A 23,092-nucleotide genomic window follows, 5' to 3' on the forward strand; every position below is an offset into this window, starting at 1 on the left:
TGAAGTGGCACCATGAAGGGCCTACATATCATCATATATGATAAGCCCATGCTAACAGCTTGGATAGTACATTGTTGAACTCCGTTTGGATAATCAAGCTTTTAAAATCCTAGCTACATTAATATGTACATTTGCAGACTGGAAAGTGTGAAGAAAGTGTGTAGATTACAATGAGTCTCGGCTTTACCCAAATGTTGAGCCGGCTGAATACTTCTCCACCATTTCCTCCATAAAACTCTCCATTCCTTCCTACCTACATGCTGCGGATTCTCTACTACAGAGATATCCTTTGGATGCAAGCTTAATGCAGTATCAGACAACACTCCCATAGACAGCATGACATCTGTGGGAATCAATGCAGTGTCTAAATTTATCGGTGTCTGTGGTAGGTTCAGGATAGGAGGATGCCTGCAGGTTTTAGAGGAAATCCCACTGCAACAAATGTACATATAGTTAATGTAAATTAAACTCATTTACATAACCTTTGATTATCCTGGAAATCTGTCATGCTTTTTAACTAGTTCTCAATTTCCCTTAGTGGTTGCAGGTGGTTTGATTAGCCATTCAGTTTTTTGGGCGTGGGACTTCTTTTTTCATGAGCAGGCTTTGACCTCAAATAAGAGAGATAAAGGCAGAAAATGAAGAAAGAAGTAGGAAGAGAAAGATATAAAACAGTAACAAAGGAGTGGAGGTAGGAATAATCAAGCATGGGTAATGCCAATATGTCTGGCATTGGCCACCAGCCTTTTGGCTTTGTCAGTACATGTGTTATCATAGTTTTTGCAAAACTTTATTGATGGGAAAGCTGCCAGGCCCTCATCATTTTAAAAAGTATGTTTTGGTCACAATTGCCATAGTAATCCCTGACACTTAAGATAACTACATTATGTGTGGATATACTACTTGTGAAAGTGCAGAATGTCTTCACTCACAGTGAAGATGGCCACTGGCTAAAAAGGGCTGACCCATTCCCCAAGTTGTATTCTGTAGTGGGTGGAATTAGAATGTAATTGCCACAGTAACAGACCAGTGGGTGAAGACAGCTGTCCAAAACCCCTATAACTAAATATTTTACCTTTATACATTTTATTAGTAAAATCAAAAGATATTGGATAATGCTGGACCTAAAAGAACCAGCCAGAGTGAGAGGAAGTGTAGGCTAGTGTAAGAAAAAGGCATGAGGAAGAATCAAAACTGTCTTATTTTCATATTTAGCAATCCTTTCGTTTGACAGGACTAGCTGCCGGCTTCTAAGAAAGATTCTGGGGTCCTGATTTTGTGTTGTTTGCAAAGTAAGTAAAGCATCCAATTCACATGAACTTAAGTTAGACACACGTGTCTTACACTGCGTGTGGATATCTTTTTAGTGATTCACACACAGTCTGCATGAACGTGGTCTTGCAATACTCTCTGTGATCCAGATATAAAACTCTGATATCATCATATGTTCCTGCCTTCCCGCTGCTACCCTACTGCGGCTTGCATCTTCCTGCCTCCATGGCACCACTTGCCTTGGAGCTCCATGAGAATCTTCTTCTGTCTCTCCCATGAATTCCCAACTGATGAAGAAGGCCTTTAGTAGTCAGGAAGTTCATACCTCAGAGTATTTCACAAAGCCCTCGATTTGCAGAGGGCCTCATATGCTGGTGGCTGGCAATGGATTATTTTGGGGACTTCACATTAAGTTCAACACAAGACACCTCAGGAGCTAATGTGAAGTTATTAAAGTAGTACAGACTGTGAGATGTCTCCATCGGGTGGATAATCTGTTGTGCTCAGTGCCTGCCTCAACCTTGCTATAAAAGAGAAACAGGCGCTGCATTGATAAGTGACATTTTGCAGAAAGACGTGTTTTCAGGTATCATCCCTGAGCTGCTGTCCTTATTTACTCGTTCTATAAACAGACAACCTTTTTCCTCTCCTGACCTATTTTCTTGCCACCTGGACATGTTTCAAGTAACCTCACAAAAGCGCCTTTTGAAAGCAGCAGAATTGGCTTTACAAAGTTCTGGAAGTTTGTTTGACAAGGCTGGCCAGCAACAAAATAGGACTTTCGGCCGACTTCGACACTTTGCTTTGAGTGAGCTGCTCACAGTTGCAGCATGTAGCATGGAATGTTTGTTTCGAAGCAGGAAGCTACCATCTGAACATCATAAACCCCCCACTAATGATCAGACCCAGATCCTCTTAATTTAATCTAAGACAACGAAACTAGAGTATAGACATGGAATGGATTATTGTGGACACCAGACAGTCCCAATAACCAGCAATAAACAATAAGTAACAATAATCAATAACCCCTGAACTAACCACTAAACTTGGTTCCAGAGGTGCCACCAACCATAAAGCCCTTCAATGGCTTGTCATGGGTAGTAAGCACTATATACATGCAATTACAATGCAATACGATCTCTAATACTTATACAAATTGGAGGTAGGTGGGCCTATGCTTTCCTCCAGGCATTTCTGTACAGGCAGAGGCTATAAAGGGAAGTAGGGCAACGGAAGAGTCACTCACTTCTTTTGACACCGGTTGTCTTTATCTTGATGATATCTGCAAAGTAAACCTTCAAGGAGAACAACCACTATTAATATGAATGTAATACCTCGTTTATCTACTCCAATAGTTGTTTCACCAACACTGATAAACAGGGAAAAGGGAAAACTTCAAATATCAAAAATGTGGATTTAGCGATGCTGTGGTTCTTGGATTCACATGTGCTTTAATAAGCCTGATTCTCCGCGATCCTTGACTTCACTCCTGGTCCTCTTCTATTGGTGAACTCCCGGAACTACCAACACCATAACATTGACCTACTAGAACTTTGACCAATTAACTTAGATTTTCCATATCTTCAACAGCACTGAAGCTTCGACCTATGCATGTTAATGTATTTAACTTGAAAAACTGACTTTGTTGTTAGGGGATTGTACTCATTTCTACAAAGGAAACGAATGGCGGAAAGGGGGTTTTACCCTAGAGGTAAATAATACTAGTTGCTAACCGGTGAAAGTAAATTAAAAAAGTACACTGTGACATAACATGGGAACAACTATGCATATTATTATTCTAAATACTATTAATTCAAATACATTATGCAATATATTTTTAGTGCTCATGTTGGAAATTAAGAATTCACTAAAAAGGTGTTCTAAAATGGAGCATCAATAAAGCATTTAATTATTGGAATTCAGTAGTATGTGACATATGGTGCAGCAGGTCTAGGTCATGAAAGTGGAAGAAAAGGAGTGGAAATTGTGGACATTTCTATAGTAAATGAGAGCGGTCGTAGTAGAGGTTGGTCGAGTTTTTTCTGTTTCGGAGGTCAACATTCTGACACGTATTAAATTTTATCTCATTTTCTATTGCACAGACATGGCAATCAAAGGTATTCCGTTAAAAAAAAGAATAACTCCAGCTCACCCAGAGACCTTGAAGGACATTGTTATTCTCAGAATAAGCAATGCAATGTCTTTCAAGGTGTCAATGAATCATTTCCATTCTTGGAGCAGTAGCTTCTAAACTGTCATAAATGACACTGATTGGATAGACGGAGGTGAGCAATTTGATACCCTTAACATGACAAGAATATGCATTTAATACCTGCAATTTGTGACGTCTTAGTCATTGGGTGACATGATTTAACTTTATGGTCGACTGTGCCAGATATGGCTTGACAGAGTTCGTTTTCACAAAGCTGAACAAACTCATTGGTTACTAGAAAAAGTAATCTATGTGTAGCCTCGCCCAATGACTTCACTCCTGGAATTCACAAAGCCTTCCTCACTTCCTCTCATGATGCCCCTAAAACGGATATGCCTAATTCTGTTTGCATTCTCTCTCCTGCAGCTGTTCATGATGAATTGCGTCTGGAAGTGCTTCAGGCTGATCCGCGACTCTCGCAAATCTGTGACGAAAGAGACGCCCAAGCTGAACTTGCCAGACAAGGTAAAACGTATTTCTTGCTTTTCTCCCAGAAATGAGATCCCACCCATAAGATACTGCATTTGAACGATAAGAAGGACGTGGTTGTTGTATTGTGTGCCACCATCTGAAAATGTTTGCTATACCTATCCACGTGAACCCTTTACCAGGTACCCTACTGCATCAGGAAACCTTTCAGCAATGACAAAACGCGAGAACCAGGTAGCGCTGTGTGATACCATTTGTGGAACCGCAGGATTATCCCCATGTGAAGGGGCAGAAAATCAGATCCTCTTTTCAGTAACTCCAAATATGTAGGGTTCACAGTGACCAACTTTTACGTTGGTTTTTTTCAACACTTTTTGACCGATCTTATTTTTTGGTGGGCAGTGAACTATTTTTCCATTAAAGCCTAAGGCCATTTAACCCTTGAAGGGTGGTCACAGACAGACGTCTGTGAACGACCCTCACTCTTAAAATGTGTGCTCAGTGGTTAAGTCACATTAAAAAACCTTTTCCGAATACATTTATTCTTGGCAGGCAGTAAAAACAATATCAATGTAACTGATATCAAAATATGCATAAAAACACAGCATTTGATAAGAACGTCACCCTGCTGGATTACCGTCCACTATATTTAGAGATTTCTTCCTGGAAGCGACCTCAATGTCTTCAGAGGAAGACACTGAACATACTGAAAGTATACTGAGTGTGTGCTATGGCTCATGCATCTACTCAGCAAGCTGTTTGCTTTTCAAATCAAACTTCCAAAACCATAATTTGCTTTTGAAAAACAAAATATAAATGACCCTGACAGATTTCTTCCAAGGTGTGAGGCCATTTTTAGGGGCGAGCGTAAAGCGCTCAGTCCCTCTTCCAACCTCTCTTTAGGGGGATTTTAACCATGCCCATGTTACGTCAGTCACTTTCATTGGTTCGTGGGTTTGCCTTTTAAAATCTGCTTGTTTTTATTCGTGAAAGGCATGCATAGGTCATGCCTTTTCCGGTGTTTAGCCCTCCTCGGGAGCACCAGTAAACTACAGGAAACATACGAGGCTCCATGTTTTCCATATGGTTTCTGGAGTTCTTCCCCTCTATTTCACAGCGCAATCACGCTAGTTTTTTTTTTCATTTAATGTGGCAAGAAAAGTCTGGTTAGGAGTTTACAACGCTAATAGCTCTAACTTGACGTAATGCGAGACCGGTCACATTGCAAATGCTTGTTCTCTTTTTCATCTCCGGACCACCAGGCTTTTCCTCACAGTCCAAACAGAAAACATACTTAACAGCCCGCTACTTTGTGGTTTTGCCTGCTCAAAAGAGAATCTAAGGTTGTTTTAATGTTTAAGGATGCTTTGGAGGACAGCAGGAACCAGGCACTTTAGAAACCACAAGACACGCTAGCAGTATCTAGTAATGTGCCTTGTATCACAACTGATATCTGACAATAGTTTTGCACAGAGCTCTTAGTTGAGTGCAGTGCAATGCTTTACGCTCTATAGAAAGGCAAGCACCCACACCAAGGAAAGGTTTAAATGCACATTTATTATTAATTAAGCACATTTCTCTAGATATTGCTTGAATCGGTAGAATATACCAAAAGGTAGCCAAACTTTTCTTACAGTGTTAGATCTGTACTAAGGTCTTTAAATCGCCCCTGCAGGACTTGTACGGGGCCTTAGTTCTCTAATTTGTGCCACTTCCCAGCTGATTGCCAGAAGCATATCAAAAGAGCGGAAATCATTTTTATCACACAATTCTTTGCAGATTTGCAGAATAATTGAAGAATCTTTGAAACTCTGACTATTATTTTCTGAAATACCACGTTTCTGCGAGGGTATTCTGACCATAAGCATTGCGTTAGCAGAGTAGCAATGCCCCTCCTGCATCAGCCCAGGTCAAACAGGATTACTTTAGAAGCCATCCCAGAGTCATTGGATGATCATCCAACTACTGCAGAAGTCATTTTCACACCATCAGACGTCATCAAGCTCTTGAAATCATCAGCAATGTTTAGAAACTCAAGCCTGATGATTCGAGGATGACTTGAAAATGAGTATCTGATGACTTCACAAGATGTGACTATTCATGATGACCTCAAGAGGATTTAAAGATGACTATGTGATTTAAAAGGTGTGACTTTCCTGATAACTTCAGGATGATTTCAGAATGAGTACCTGATGACTTCACAAGGTGTGACTATTACGGATGACTTCAGGAAGATTTAAGAATGAGTATCTGATAACTTCATAAGATCCAATGTGTTTTTGATGATTTGAAAATATATATCTAAAACTCCTCAAGCATAATTTCTTTCTAACATGTTTTGAGAATGATTTGCTGATTACCCCAAGAATACACCCACTATTTTGGTTTCATTTTTGTAAGACAGGTCCAACCTGTGGTGTGATTTTAGAATTATTTGCTGATTACTACTCAATGAACACTATTCAGGCATTAAAATAGTTTTCTTGAAATGCAAATTAGCATACAGTGTGCTTCATAAGATATGTAAGAACACTCACAGGTAAATGTTATTTAGCTTATTTACATCATTTTATTTTAATAATCAGTATTAACAAGTATATTGTTATAAAATGTTAAAAACATGTTAGTTTAGATTCATGCCAATGGGATTAGACAGCAATGGAGTATGACATTATTGGGCAGTATTGTCTAAACCATGCAGTTGGGAAAAACAAATTATGAATTCAAAGAATGCAAACTATACAACACATTCTGTAAAATTTAGCCACTTGATATTTTACCAAGGGGTTGCAGACTCAGGCAACTTGAAACTTTACATGCTTTTTTAACTGTGTAAAGTGCAGTACTGCAAAGTAAAAAAATGGCAGTTTTAGTGAAATTCTGCAGCAGTGAGAAACCATTCCTGCATTGGTGACTTTTGCCTCTTGCCCGTGGTCTCCATCGGAGACCCTACCAGAAACATGTTTGCTAATCAGATTCTGAGTCCAACATTCTGCACCAACGCCGGCTATTGAGTAAAGTCACTTGGTCTTACTTCCCCATAGATATTGTTATCAAAGTTTGGGGATCACCCTATACCCCACCCGCCCTCTCACTGTCAACTGTCCTATCTTGGAAAGCCAAAGGCTGCGTCACCCTGATGTTGGAAAAAAGTACAAACTTCAGGCCAAGGACCTAAAACATTGCCTAAGTGAAGCTGGGAAGTAGCAGCGCCTTAAGTTTTGTTACGCCACTAGGTTTATGGTTCACTACAATGGTTTTTCTTCTGTACTCCAGCCAGGGTTGGCTCTAGGGCGGTGCAACCAGTGCCACCGTAACGGGTGCTACCTTCAGGTGGCCGCGCAGTGGTTACAAGTATATTATGGTTTTAAAAGCACCTGTTGTGACGTTCCTGGTCTCCAGACGTGTTCAGGTAACAATAAATATGTCAAGATAACTCTGGTGATTAATGTTCTGACTGGTGAGGGATCGGATTCTCTAGTGGATGTTTTAAGGTAGCGCAGAGGGTGAATATGCCTGCTGCAAAGAACATGTACCATGCAGATTAAGGGGCATATTTATGAGCCCCTTGCACCACCGGAGCGCCACTTTTCGTGATGCTCCAATGGCGCAAAGCCCTGCGCTGTATTTACAAGGTGGCATTAAGCCACTTTTGTGGCTTAACGCCACCTTGCAAATACAGCCCATTCACACGCAGCCCTTTGGGTGGAAAGGGCGTGCAATGGCTGTTGCTGTGGGCGTGCCACAGCAACACCAATTGCATTTTCTTCCTCCTCGTTTTTTTTTATTTTTCTATGTGTGCTGCATTCTGCAGCATGCATAGAAAGAGCAAAATGCCAGACATGATTGTTTATGTGCGGGAAGGTGTCCCTTCCTGCACTGAAACAATCAATTCAATATGACAGTTTGGCACTTCTGTGTCGCCATTAGTGATAGTTTATGTGCAGGAAGGGACACCTTCCCACACATTAATAATCATACCCCTCATCGCAGACATCCTTGCACAATGGTGCAAGGATGCTTGCATTGGTGCTTGGCAGCTCAATTTAGTGCCAGGGCAAGTGACAACACAGGAATGCGCCATATTAAATTAAATACGGCGCATCCATGCGTTGTGAGTATGACGGAGCGTGGTGCTGCCAATTTTAGCGCAGCGTCACGCTCCGTCATTTTCCATTAAATATGGGCCCAACTGCATACAATGCAAATAAGTCAATGGGTTACTACTTTTATCAGAGAGGTCCTTTTATGACTTGCAGTTTAGAAGTTACAATCCTAATATAGAACAGTAAGCTATTAACTGTCAGCAAAGAACTGCATGCATGCTGCAAGGTATAGAATAGAGAGTTATGATTTTTTTCCTCAGTCTTTCATTATCCTAATGTTGCAAAAAGGGTTCATTTGGTTGGACATCAATTCTTATTGTTAAAGAGAACCCCCAACCATAGTGTTACATTATAAATTCTGAAATAGTGCTCCTCCAGACCAAGCACTCAAACTATACACCCTACCATTATGGATGATGTGAGACTCATACACCCTGTAGTCGTTTGTCTTATGCAACATTTCCTATACACTGATGTGCACACCTATGATTGATTGTCCCTGTGTAATGTGAGTGCAATGTAAAGTGCTCTGACATCTTACACTGGTATGAGTGGTGCTATAAAACTGATTAAATGCATCTGAAAGAGAGTGTTTATGGAAACATGAGGGGCACTTATGGAAACTTGAGAGGCACTGTTAAGGGTGGACGTAAAGGAATCCATGGTGGAGGTGGTCATTGGGGGATTCCAACAAACATTGTCGCACAGGGTGCCAGCAGCGGTCAGGCCAGCCCTGACTCCAGCCAGCCCCTCCAGGCCTCTAGACATACTGCCCAGCCCTCTGGATACTAACTTAAGAGTCAAATTGTAGGCCTCATCTGCCCTCCTGTCTAGAGTGTGGGGTCTCAGTATTTATGTTTGTCAGAGCGCACACTTTAAAAGTACTAGCCAGCCCTTAGCTAGCTTAGATTTCCCCTCTGAGCAGCGCTGATGGTGTTCATGGTTCCACCAGGCCCTGTTAGCGCATGCTGCACTGATGGTAGTATGGCTGTCAATAGCAGCACAATGTATGTATTCAGTGCCCCACCCCCAGCACAGTTCCAGATGCAAGATGTTTTCTGTTGGTTGAGCCTTAGCCTTCCCTGGAAAACCTGCAAATCCATTAATTCTTAATTGACCTGCTCCTCATCTCAAGCTATTCACAGTAACACTCACATCTGTTCCCTTCTCCCACTTATAATATTCACTGGCACAAAAGCTTTATAAGATCCTCTGAACATACTTACCAACACACTCTCACTCATTGTCTCTCTACGTGCTGCTCTCCCACTGTCATTACTATCTACCAATCACTGCTGACATACATCCAATCAAAACTAAAAGAGATAATGGTTAGTGAGATTGAGATACCTGGGTTAAAGACATGATGGTAGTTCTCTCTGCCCCTCTGTAACAGATTGCTACACATGCAAAAGCTCATGTCTAGTATACTGAAAGGAGAATTCCTTACCTTTAACATTATTTTTTCAGTTTAGATGGACACAGTGTTGCTACATTAAGACATGCAGTAAGGCTATTTTCGTTCACTGAAAGCTGGTGGTAAGAATGCAGCTTTACATGAAGTTGAATTGTAGTATTACCACAACAGTATGTCAAGCAGCTATATGACATTCACTAATTAAGGGCCTGTATATTTTTGTTTAATGGTACATTTCAGTGCTGTTAAAGTCCAGTGGAATGACCCTGGGAGAGAGAAATATCAACCACAGTGAAAGACTTAAAAGCAGTAATCTTTGATTGTTACTGGAATGGGAAAACAAACTATCCAGAAGTCCTCATGGGATCACAGTGAAGTAATAAAACCACACCCTGAATTACACATGAAGTAATGCAAAAAACACCTGAAGTAGTAGTGACGTCATTGTGAAACAGTCTGCTACCATCCCCTAGTTGCCATTGTGTCATTTGTAGTAATCTACTTCCATTACCTAGTTGTCATGGAGTCCCCGTGGAGTAATCTGTTGCCATCCCCTAGTTGTCACAAAGTCATCACGAAGCAATCTGCTTTCTTCCCCTTTTTGCCATTAGGGTCATCAAGAAGTAATCTTTCCCATCCCCTAGTTGTCATGCAGTATTCCCAAAGGACTCTGCTCTAATCCTTTTGTTGTCCTGGGGTAATCCTGTAGTAGTTAAAAATAATCACACGTTTTCAATGGAAGTCATCAGAACACCATCCTGGAGTGGTTTCAGTGATGACGCTGGTGTCATCTCATTTAAATATTTCACCCTATACACATCCTTCAGGATGGCCAGTGATGACTTCCACAGATAATTACAGGAATAGCCCAGCTGAAGTCATCAGATGACTTCAGAATGACTCCAGGAAGATCTTCCTTTTTGACTTGGGGGTGCACTTCAAGTAGGCCAGGAGGGCTGGGAAACATGACTTATACAGGTAGTGTGCACTGACGATCATCTACACCTGTTGAATGTATATTTTGAGTAGAAATCTCCATCCCTCAGATAATGCTGCTGTGAACCTTAGTTACAAGCAGTCCATGTTTATAAAACTGCATCTGTCTTCACTTTCCTTGGGAGCATCTTATCTGTGCCCACTACAGATTACAGGTAGCAGGCGGAGTCCACCGCTCTGCTCTTCTATGATCCCGCACACAAACTTCTTACAAAATAGCTGTTAATTAATTAGTTCCCAATTTTGCAATTTAATAGAGATAATTTCCCTCAAGCGAGCTAGGCTGCACTACACTAGTCATATATCGCTGTCACCTGCAGAACACACCTAGAAATTATAGATCGCCACCTCTGTATTCACGTTTCCTTTCGGTACCTGTGACTCCAGAGAGCCCATAAGTAAATTATGTGTTTGCAGAATTTAACCTAACAATATGGCTGAATATCTTGGATCAAAATTGTTTACGCATGGCAGTCTGGCTCTTGGTACTTACTAATGAGGTAAACACATGGCCAATAGAAAATGGCCGCACTAAGGCCCTCTTTAATGGGGGCTCGGCATAGGGCAGCACAGCCCTGTCCTTTCCCCCTGCGCTGGTGTGGTTTCGGCAACCTAGCATCAACATAGGCACTCCTGCACCATGGTGCACTGGGGCCTGTGTTGTCGGCAAGATTGTTTTTGTGCAGGAAGATGTTGTCCCTGCACAAAATCAATCCTCAGAGGTGTTTTCCTCTTTCTATCTGTGCTGCAGAATGGAGCACACATGGAAGAGGGAAAAACAAGGAGAAATAAAGTGTTTTCTCCTCGTTACATTCTCACCTTGGGAGACGAAAGGTTCTGGCCCATACCCAGGTTTGCATGGTTTTGTAAATCTGGGGAAGCATCAAAATCTGTGGGTATTGCATGTGATCACACACAGCAACCGCCCTGGAACGCCTCCTGAGCACAGAGTAAGGTAACGCAGCGACTTGTGCTACCTTGCCTTACTCCATATCTGGAAGGCCGTTCAGAGCCACACAAAGTGACGCTCCAGCAGCGCAAGGGCTCATAAATATGCCCGAAATCCTTCAAGTCTGTTCTGAAGGACAGGCAGCCCTGGGCACTTCAGAGTTTAACCAGTGGCACCAAGGACTGATTTTGTCAGTGATGCTCCCCCTCATAATGATGGGAAGGACCACAAAGAACTTTGCTGTGCTGCTGAGGTCAACGCCTTCAGCGCCTTTCTCTGGAACCTCTGCTATTTTATGGCAAACGTGGTTAAACCCTTCCTCATGGTCATCCATTCAGGCCATATATGTGACAGGAACAATCAGCCTTTTTCCATTCATTTTTCTTGTCCATGGCAGATACATTGCAGAAGCACTCACCCCTTCTCAATAATCCCTGCTGGATCATGGTACTTATGTTTTAGTCTTACTCAACGATTATCTGCTATGCTGTCTCCTTGCATGTATGTGGCAGGAACACTCAGTCCTTGTCCACAACCTTTCCTGTTCCACTATGTTTATGTGACAGGAATACGCAACACTTCTACATAGTTACTGTTATATTTAGCCCTGGGGGGAATTTCAATTACGTCAGTGTAACCTAACCAGAGTATTTTAGTAATTCTGTGTTACTCTTTGACGTGAAATTACCAATAATACTGCTATTGTGCGGCCTCTAGAGTAATTTGTGGGAAGAAATCCTACAGCAAGAGCACCTTTAGCATTATTTAATGTGCAAAATGCATTCTTGCGTCGATTTTGACCACAAAGAACCATTTTTGCACTAAGAGAATAGTGCTAAATGTAGAATTACTCTTCTCATGTAATTCCATGTAATCTTGCAAAATTTGGGGGTAATTCAGCGTGATTACGCTACACTAATTTTTGCAAACTACGCCCATCCCTAGCTATATTCCATAGTGGATATGCACAAAAACTATCAGCTCGTCTCCTCAGTTACGTTGCAAATGTATCACACTTTTAAATATGTTATTGCCATTTTTAGAAATGTTTTATGGATCAAAATGACATCATTACACTGTCTCTCCCGGGCACCCTTCTATACGTATTTTTGAATGTCACTGTCGCCTTGTGCATGTTGTTTATTGTATTTGTGTGATGTTAGTATAAAGTTTGCTGAATGTTTAGTTTAGAAGTGGTTTGTGTAAGACAGCATGAAAGTAAATTACGTTTGTTTTAGATAAAGATCTTTTTATTGTCTTATATGAATTGATAGGTGTTCTGAAGGACTTCTGTTTTTTCTCTGGGCTGTGTGGATTTTGATGCTTTTTATGATTATGGTAGTGAAAAAGTTTCTATTACGTGAGTGCCGTCTGGGGTGGCATGTTGTTGGTGTGAATGGTATGACAGTGTGTAGTGTTCTTATTTGGTGGAAAGCACTTTTGTGTATCTGACGAAAACCAATTGTGGCACATGAGGGCTATTTAGGCGGCGTGCAGCAAGTTTTGTGCACTGCTTAAAGATTGTGTGGTGAACCCTGAGTTTGGGTGATGTTAGTATCATAATCGTAGCTGACTATTTGATGAACCTGACTCTCTTTGTTACAGTGTGGTGTGATATGCTAAGCAGAGTAGTTAGGTTGTCCCAAGGAAGTGAATGAAACAGATAAAGGCTGAAAATACAGATCTGTGTAAATTTAACAAGCATCACTACATAGCTTAAAATGTGGCAAAGCATAATGGTTCAAGCAAAGCGGGTTTTAGAAACAACAGGGCATAGTGCGTAGTATGGTTATTTAGACAGAATAACATGATATGGAAATTATTTAGAACTAATAAACATCCGTTTCAAGTGTGCGATATCGAAGTGCCTTTGTGATATATAAGTACATGTGTGTGTGTATAATGTATATGTTAGTCTGGTAGAGAAAGAGGCGTGTTCAGTCTATAGTTTAGGATGAGTGACTTAGCAGTGGAGGATGACATTTTTAGGCCTCTATAAAGGTATGCAGTTAAGTCAGTGGTACTTAGCCAACCATGTGGCTTTGGTATCATGTTGTGCACCTGCTGAGGTCAGGGGCCATGTCTAGAGTGTGTTTTTGCTATTTAGAGGGCAGAGAAAATACACATCCAAATTTGAAGTGAGGTATTGAAAATTTGCAGTTTATCTAAGTCTGGGTGGATTGGTACTATTATACTTAGTTAGGCATGTCCCTGCAACAATGATTATGTGTCAGGTGTTCTGTTTTCCATATCCTGTGGGTTATCACTTGGGAGACACATATCCGTCAAAAAGTGATTCTGATGGATAAAACTACCTGTGGATTCCTCACCTAATGAATTCTCCCTATGCGTAGCATTCAACGGAAACTTTTCCCTAGCTCTGCACGTCAGCGAGGACGTCACAATTGTCCGACTCCACGTGGCTCCTTGTGACGTCATTGTGGCAATAAGAGGTCCTCGCCGGCGTGCTGACATCAGTTCCCTTTTTTCCGTGCCTTCGATAACGGTTACTTTTCTGTTACCTGTATCGTTATCTCTTCGGGAAGGGATACTTTGTGTTTTTCCTCGACGTCGGCTCCAAAGAAATCGGGTTTCAAGCCCTGCAGGGAGTGTGGAAATCGGATGTTGGTGACTGACCCTCACAACGATTGCCTTTGGTGCCTCAGTTGGGATCACGACGTCCAGGAATGCGGCTCCTGTCAGAAAATGAATCCGAAGGCGTTGAAGGAGCATGAGGCGAAGGTATTTTTGGCTAGGTCCAAGAAGGAGAGGAAGCAGCACCAGGGGTCCTCTTCAGGAAAGTCGTCTCACAAGAAGCGGCGTCATCGTGACTCCCGACATCGGTCCAGAAGTCGGTCAGAGTCGAGGTCTCCATCGACACGGCGCCGCAAGTCTTGGGAAGTGAGTCCCACGGTGTCCCCACAACCTGTGACACCGCAAACATCCCCGGCGCCGTCAGTCTTCAAGGTCGTGGAGCCTCAGAGTCATCTGGCTTCACTGGTGCATCCAGGTGCTGAAGAGTCCAGCCCGGCGCCAGCTCCGGCTCCGCAAGGTTATCCTTCGTTCCCGGCTCTGGGTACGGATCCAGCGGCATTTCTTAATGCCATGTTTGCCATATTCCCAAATATGGCTCCGGGAGGTGGTCCACCGGCTGGCCCCACTGGTCCCCTGGCATTCAATCTCGGCATTCTGGCTCCATATAAGCCGACGCGTTTATGCAGTTTTGTTCGGCTGGAGACTCAGGTCAAGCACCTATGCCGGCAGCGCAGCCCTCAACGTCGAGGGAGAGACCTTCGACGCCGGTGTCAGAGGTGACGGAGCCTAGAGGTCGGATCGCGGCATCGGAGGCAGGAGCCTTGTCTATGGCGCCGATGGATCCATCTACGGCATCGGGTGGATCTGGAGATCCTATCATGACGCCTTCCCGGCACCATTCACCGACGTCGTTGCACTCCATGTTGACAACGGGCTCGAGGCTAAGTTGAGGTCTCAGCGGAAGGCCCTTAGGTTGCTGGAAGAAAGAGAATATCAACAGCAATTTCTTGAAGAAGGGGAGATCACTGATCCTCAAGGTGACTTCCCAGGACTGTACACTGCAAGTGGACTTGACACTTCTCCCGAATATGATCTGGCCTCCCCAGGAGAATATACAGAGGAGGCAGCCACTAACCATTCAGTCATTAGGAAAGCCGCAGCGTTTTTGGAACTTCCCTTACCAACAGTACAGGTTAAGACCAACCTGTTGACCGAAGTTCTGCACCCTGCTAAAGCCATGGCGGATCCTCTTCTGCCATTTAATGAGGCTCTGATGGAACCAATCGAGGAGGTTTGGAAGAAGCCTGTCACCTCTTCGGCTGTTAGTAGGTCAGTGGCCAGGCGTTATAGGTCTGCGCCTGGGGACCCGGAGTTTTTATCCAAACACCCTTCACCAGAAAGTCTGGTTGTGCAGGTATCCTGCTCTTCGATGTCGGCCCCTGGTTCGTTTCCGGAAGTCCCATCAGACCGGGAATCAAAACGAATGGACCAATCGGCCAAGAAAGTGTTTTCGTCATGGAGCATGGCTCTAAAGTCTGCCAATGCGACTTGTATTCTTGGCAGGTATATCCATGCTTTAATGGATGCGGCAAAGACTGTAGCCTTCTTTCGGACGCTCAGGCGGCGGATACGCAAGTTATTCAGTCGGGGCTGGATACCACAGACTCTGTTGCAAGAGCCATGGGGACTTCCGTTGCCACCAGGCGGCATGCGTGGTTACGCACTTCTGGTTTTTCCTCTGACATCCAGACCACGCTATTGGATTTGCCTTCTGATGGGGCAAAACTATTCGGATCGAAAGCGGACTCTGCGCTAGAGCGCTTTAAAGAATGTAGGGCCACTGCTAGGTCTTTGGGTCTGCAGGCTGCTTCCACCCCGTTTCGGTCATTCAGACGGCTGCAAGTTTTTGGTAGAGGGGCTTCCTTTCGTGGGAGGTCACAGCAGCCGGGCAAGCAGTCTTCCAGCCTCTCTTATCGATCGTTTAGGTGGCGGGGTAGAGTTTGCACAAGAGGGGCCACCCAGCAGCAGCACCCTTCCTCTTCCTCTGGAGGGTTACCTCAAGGAAAGCAGCCCTAGTCCTCTTGCCATTGTCTCTCATGTCTCTCCGGTAGGGGGGAGGCTTTCTCTTTTTCTTCCTATATGGGAGTCCATAACAACAGATTCCTGGGTCATCAGTGTGGAAGGGAAAGGTTACGCTCTTCCCTTTCGGGAGATTCCTCCTCCCTTCCCTCCCTGTCCTTCCTTTTGTTCAGAAGATCATCTCCTGTTGCTAGAACAGGAGGTTCTCTCCCTATTGTTGAAGGGCGCAGTGGAGTTGGTTCCGGAGCAAGAGAGGGGTCAGGGGTGTTATTCCAGGTACTTCCTGATCCCCAAAAAGGATGGTCGTTTGAGACCTATTTTGGACCTCAGGGTTTTGAACTGGTTCCTCAAGCAGGAGAAATTCAAAATGCTGACTCTGGCACAGGTGCTTTTGGCATCGAACAAGGAGGACTGGATGGTGTCGGTCGACTTGCAGGATGCTTATTTTCACATTCCCATTCTCAAGTCCCACAGGAAGTATCTCCGGTTTGTGGTAGGGTCGCGGCACTATCAGTTTGCGGTCCTTCCTTTTGGTCTTACTTCCGCACCACGGGTCTTCACAAAGGTGATGGCGGTGGTTGCAGCACACCTCCGGAGGAAGGGAGTGGCAGTATTCCCTTACCTGGACGATTGGTTGATCAAAGCCGAGTCTCCGGGGCTTGTTTTGTGTTATGTGCAGCTGACGACTCAGTTATTGTTCAGTCTGGGTTTTTCAATAAATGTGCCCAAGTCTCACCTAGAGCCCTCTCAGGCCTCCTGTTCATAGGGGCAGTACTGGATACGACATTGAATCGAGCCTTTCCTCCGCCACAGCGGATACAGGATATTCAGGCGTTGGTTCTGATGTTTCAAGAACGAGCGGTAATTCCAGTCCTCAAGGTCCTTCGTCTGCTCGGTCTGTTCGCTTCTTGCATTCTGTTGGTCACTCATGCACGCTGGCACATGAGGGCTCTTCAGTGGTGCCTCCGCAGGCAGTGATTTCAACACAGAGGAGATCTCGGGGAGTCGATAAAGATCTCCAGAGACACTGCAGCGGATCTCCGATGGTGGGCTGCGGAAGGCAACCTTTCCCAAGGAAAGCCGTTTTCGCTGCCGACTCCGGTGAACACGGTGATAACGGATGCCTCCACCTTAGGGTGGGAAGCTCATCTGGAGGATTTGGAGGTCAAGGGTCGTTGGTCTCCAATAGAGCAGAGGTTTCATATCAATCTATTCGTTTGGCCCTCAAGGCCTTCCTCCCGTCCCTTCGCGGTCAGTCAGTTCAGATTCTGACGGACAACACGACCGCGATGTGGTACATTAACAAACAGAGGCATGTAGGGTCGTACCTTCTTTGCAGAGAGGCTCTACAACTCTGGTCCTGGGCTCGGGACCATCGGCTTTGCGTAGTGGCAAACCATTTGGCCGGGGTCCAAAACATACGAGCGGGCAGACTCAGTTGCTTCTTCTCAGATGACCACGAGTGGCGTCTGCATCCGGATCTCACTCTTCGCCTCTTTCGGAAGTGGGGTTTTCCCCAGATAGACCTGTTTGCCACTTGGGAGAATGCGCACTGTCCGTCGTTCTGCAGCCTTCAGTATCCGATGCAACCAGCTGCTTTACGCGTTTCCCCCCATATCTTTGATTCCTCGGGTTTTGATGAAGATTCGTCAAGACCGGGCCCAAGTTATTCTGATATCTCCGGATTGGCCACGAAGGGTATGGTATGCAGACCTTCTTCAACTCTCGTTGTGCCCCCGCTCTGTCTCCCTCTCAGGGCAGATCTCCTCTCGCCGTCGCAGGGGCAGGTTCTACACCCCCACATCCAGAGACTGCACCTTTATGCCTGGAGATTGAGTGGGGCAACCTGAGTTCCTTTTCTCTCCCACCACCGATGTTCTTTTATCGGCCAGGCGACACACTACCAAATCGGTCTATGCGAGTAGGTGGGCTAATTTCGTTCGTTTGTGAGGAGAGAAGAAAATGTATCCCTTAAGTGCCCATCTTTCTGATATTTTATTGTTTGCATTGTTGTTTGCTCAGCGTGGTTGTGCTGTGGCCTCTGTTAAAGGCCATCTTTCGGCCCTTTCGGCTTTTTTGTATCTTCCAGATCAACCCTCTTTATTCAAATCTCCTTTGGTTTTACGATTTTTGAAGGGGCTTACTAATAGATTTCCTCCCACGCCTTTTATTATGCCGCAGTGGGACCTGAATTTAGTGTTGACTTTTTTGATGGGCTCCCCCTTTGAGCCACTTCATTCTTGCCCCTTGAGGTATTTGTTTTTCAAAACTGTGTTTTTGACAGCCATTACGTCGGCTAGGCGTGTTAGTGAACTTCAGGCCCTTTCTGTTCACCCGCCTTTCACGACTTTTCATAAGGACAAGGTGGTGTTTCCGTTTCACTTGGGACAGTCCATAACTCTCTCGTCGTTCTACCCTCCTCCACACCCATCTAAGGAGGAGGAAAGACTCCATCGTTTGGACCCCAGGAGGGCTCTGAGCTTTTATATCGACAGGACGAGAGAGTTCCGGTTGGATGAACAACTCTTTATCGGATACGTGGGGAAGAGGAAGGGGAAGGCCGTCCACAAGAGAACGCTCTCCAGGTGGGTCGTTCTTTGTATAAAATTTTTTTACTCATTGGTGAAGAAGGATCCTCCTGAGGGGATCAGAGCCCATTCCGCCAGAGCCAAATCGACTTCATCGGCTTTGGCCAGAGGTGTTCCGGTGGCGGACATCTGTAAGGCCGCGACTTGGTCTTCCCTCCACACCTTTGTGAAGCATTATTGTCTGGATTCGGAGATGCGGAGGGATGGCCATTTTGCACGGTACGTGCTGCAGGAGTTCCTGGTTTGACCAGACGGACACCCTCCTCCGAGGTGGTACTGCTTTAGGACTCTATTCATTAGGTGAGGAATCCACAGGTAGTTGTATCCATCAGAAGAGAAAGTTACTTACCTTCGGTAACGCTTTTTCTGGTGGATACATTAGCTACCTGTGGATTCATCACGGTCCCTCCCACCTCCCCGTTGTCTGTCTGGGTGTGCACTTCAGTGCCTTATTTTCAATGTTTCTATATATGTATATATGTTTATAGTTGTAATTCAGGTTGTTTCCAAGTTTGCAGACTGTTCATGATGGTATGCTCCTTTTTAGGAGTTTTGCAAAGGTTTTTTATATGAAGATTCTCTATAAAATTCATTATTTATAATCATGAAATGTGTAGATTGTCGGTGTTCTCTATATGTTTCAAAGGCACGTCAAAAATGGGGTAAACTGACGCCGGCGAGGACCTCTTATTGCCACGATGACGTCACACGGGCTGCGTGGAGTCGGGCAATTGTGACGTCCTCGCCGACGTGCAGAGCTAGGGAAAGGTTTCCGTAGAATGCTACACATAGGGAGAATTCATTAGGTGAGGAATCCACAGGTAGCTAATGTATCCACCAGAAAAAGCGTTACCAAAGGTATGTAACTTGCTCATCAAGCTTTACAATTATAATTTCACACGTATCACTTGGGAGACACATATCTGTCAAAAAGTGAATCAAGCTTTACAGTTATAATTTCACATGTACCAAAACACTTATTTAAATTAGATTTAAATGTAATAAATATTAAATAAGTAAAGTGATACTCCTGCGCACCCTTTCATATGAGGTACATTAAGATCAAGTCTTTTCAGTGTCTTCTGCCGATGTCTCATTACATGGAGTCTCAGCAAAGTTATCTTGATGTAAGTCTGTGATGTTTTCAGGTTTAGGAAATCACAAACTGCGACTGAGTAACTGAGCGACTTAACGATCATATGGTCTTCACTATGCAACACAGGGAGGGGCAATTTAATCCTGTGGAGAGCTGGGTGGTCAGAGGATGGGTAGGAAAATAGGATGAAATAAAACCACCCTTAGAAACTGGTCCACAGGGGAGACTCGGGAAGAATGACAATGATTGATCAACAGAAGCTGGGAGCAGTGTAACAACGCACTGGTACCTGGAAAACAAGCCAGTCCTCCTGTTCCATCAATCCATCATCCACCTAGCAACATTAATAAGTGAGGAGTTATCCCAGAATATGCACACACATGAAGGGAAAAGATGTATTAGTGGGAAAAGGAGAGGCAAGGGGGTTTGCATTGGGGACAGACGAAATGCAGAACCCACCCATTCTGGTACAATATATTGCCTAGTGTTCAAAAGAGCTGTACACAAGAGGATTTTGGAGATGATTAGCCTATTTCTAATAATAAAAAGCAGACCTCTTCTAAATTTCCTTCTCCTGTTTAACCATAAGGTTGTACCAGACCTTGGAAGGAAGACTGTGGAGCCTCTGATTACCCTCATTACAGCAAATGCCAGTGATATTAAGAATATCAGAAATAGTAACATGCTTGTAGCAGCATATTAAAAATAATAAAATCATGCACACTGAATACATGTAAGAGCGTACAGAGCAAGTGCCTCTGTTAGTAATCCTAAACATGCTCCAGTGACCCATGCTACCTACCCTGTGTTCCTTAGTGTACTTCTTTTTTTAACCTCGTACCATCAGCACAGAGATGTGCAGAGCATGGCGTGGGGCACGAGCCATGGCGCACAGTGTGTGCCTCACATCACAACTGGCAAACTATAGGAGAGAAATGTTTGAATGGAAATTTACAGATAGATTTATTTTTATCATGTCTAGCTCTGATTGGGGAAGAATGAGGCAGTAGCCAGAGTAGCTGGAACTACTGGCATGGGTGCACAGCGCTCTACCATATCCTCAACTTTAAACCTTTTTTATCGGTGAGCACAAAGTGCTCGTCCATTCTGTAATCCCTCTTTGGGCTTGAAACCACGCCAATGCCACCTCAGCCACTTACATTGGTTCGTGGGCTTGCCTTTTAAAATCCGCTTGCTTTCATTTGTGAAAGGCATTCATCCGTCATGCATTTTCCGGTGTTTAGTCCACCTACACAGCACCGGTAAAGTACCAAAAACATACGAGGCTCCATGTTTTCAGCCTGGAGTCCAAACTATTTTTTTTGTTTATTTTCCACGCAGCGCGATCGCGCTGCGTTTTTTTTTGCTTTACAACGCTAATAGCTCCAACTCGAACAAATGCGAGACCCGTTGCATTGAAAATGCTTGTTTTTATTGACTTGCACCTTGTCGTTCAGGGCTACTATGTCACAAACAAAGTTTCTGTAGCACTGACCTTAGGAACTATGGCATAGCTACAGTGTTAAACCAGCTGAGCATTGACAGTCCTCTCCTTGTTGAATGGAAGCAAGGAGGTGATTCCAAAGAGTGTAATTCCGAAAGAAATGCAGCACCAGATGACAGCACTCATAAATAGTCCAACATCCCACAAAGCCGCATCTCAGGATTGAGGGATACCTATGTGTTAAGAGCAAAGGAATGTTTCCGCAGTGAGAAGGCCAATTATCGAACAAGCGCTTTCCGGATGGTGGACTGCCTTTTTTTTAAATTTTTATAAATGCAGTAGTTTTCCAGGTTCTCAGATGAAAAATATGAACGTTCATGCTTGGTGACTCCGTAATCCCACACCATTGTTGAACAATACTTCCACCACCTACTGTGCAAACATATTGTTGGTAAGGGTAACATATTTTTATAAAGCAAATCAGGGACACCCTAGGACTCCGCCCATCATTCTTAAACTTTTGACTTCTGTTGACACCCACTCAATCACTACCCGAAGCAGAAGACCAACTTTCTGCAAGTAGTAGCCTGACCTGAAACAAAACATCAGACAAAAATACAGAAACACGTATGCAACAAACAAATTAACAAATAATGAAATATTTTATTTAATTAAAAAATAAATATACTAAAATCAAAATTTTAATGGGAAGGTTGAATCTTTTAAGTGTTTGGTTCTATTACTGAAAGACAAAGTGATACATTAGACTCTAGTATATCACTTTTTATTATTTTGTGCTTTTTACCTTTTTTCAAATATGCTCACAATCGTCCATAATAGATTCTGTTTGCTGTACTTGGTCAGCTCCCACAAATCAAGCTAAGGAAACCAACTTAACTTTTAGTCTCAACATTCTAAATCCTTTACAGTCACAGGCCAATAAAATGTTGCTTTTTTATGTTTACATACTTAATTTGCTAATATTATTCAATCAATCAATCAAGGGGATTTGTAGAGTGCAAACTTGCCACTCTGGGGAGCCTCCAGGCGCGGGGGTTGAGGGTGGAGTCTGCGTGCCTTGGCCGACTGGTGATGGAGGTCGCAGAGCCAGGTTTTGAGCTGCCTTCTGAAGTCATCCAGGGAAGGGGAGGTGCGCAGGTGGCGGTTGTTCCAGGACTTGGTGGCAAGGTGGGATAAGGAGCGGTTGCCGAGTCATTCTCGATGATTGTGGGGGACGTAGGCCAGGGTGAGGGTGGTTGAGCAGAGCTCTCTGGTAGGTCGTGGAAAGTGATGCATTTGTTGATATATGCAAGCCTGGCATCATGGAGGGCTTTGTAGGTGTATGTCAGGAGCTTGAAGTGACACCTTTGCTGGATGAGAAGTCAGTGGAGTCTTTGGTCATGGTGTTTTGGAAGCTCTTGTGTGTGCTGAAGGTGTCGTCAGTGAGGGATACAACAAGTTGGGTGTCATTGGCGTAGGAGATGATGTTAAAGCCATGGGTGGTTGCGATGCCAGCCAGTGGAGTCATGTAGGTGTTGAAGAGGGTGGGGCTGAGTGGGGGGCCCTTGGGAATGCTGCAGATGGTGTAGTAAGGTGCTGAAACAAAGGGTGTGAGGAGGATCCTCTGTGTTCGGCCAGAGAGGGAGGAAGGAGTCGATGCAGCTGAGTTGATTGTCTTAGATGCCAATGCTGTGGAGTCTGGTGATGAGAGTGCATTTGGAGACGTGTCGAAGAGGATGAGGGCCAGTGTTTCTCCTAGGTCTCCTATGTTGTCAGTTGCTGCGATCAGGGTGGTTTCGGTACTGTGGTTGGGCCAGATTAGGAAGGGTCAAGCAAACTGTTGTTGTCGAGGAAGTCCATGAGCTGGTGGTTGATGGCCTTTTCCAGGACTTTGGTGGGGAAAGGAAGGAGCGAGGTCGGGCGGTAGTTCTTAAGCTCATTAGGGTCAGCTGAGGGCTTCTCAGGAGGG

General features: G+C 44.1%; 1 protein-coding gene across 2 annotated transcripts in view; it reads left to right on the top strand.

Annotated features, from left to right (window-relative positions):
- The window catches only part of LAPTM5 (lysosomal protein transmembrane 5), a 123,855-nt gene that overhangs the window by 94,063 nt on the left and 6,700 nt on the right, over positions 1-23,092 (top strand). For both annotated transcript variants that reach the window (XM_069225122.1, XM_069225123.1), the window contains exon 7: positions 3,851-3,949. In XM_069225122.1, coding sequence (XP_069081223.1) covers positions 3,851-3,949 — 99 coding nt within the window. The remainder of the gene's footprint in view (positions 1-3,850; positions 3,950-23,092) is intronic.

This window comes from Pleurodeles waltl, chromosome 3_1 (genome assembly GCF_031143425.1).
Source record: "Pleurodeles waltl isolate 20211129_DDA chromosome 3_1, aPleWal1.hap1.20221129, whole genome shotgun sequence".
In the NCBI taxonomy this organism is placed as follows: Eukaryota; Metazoa; Chordata; class Amphibia; order Caudata; family Salamandridae; genus Pleurodeles; species Pleurodeles waltl.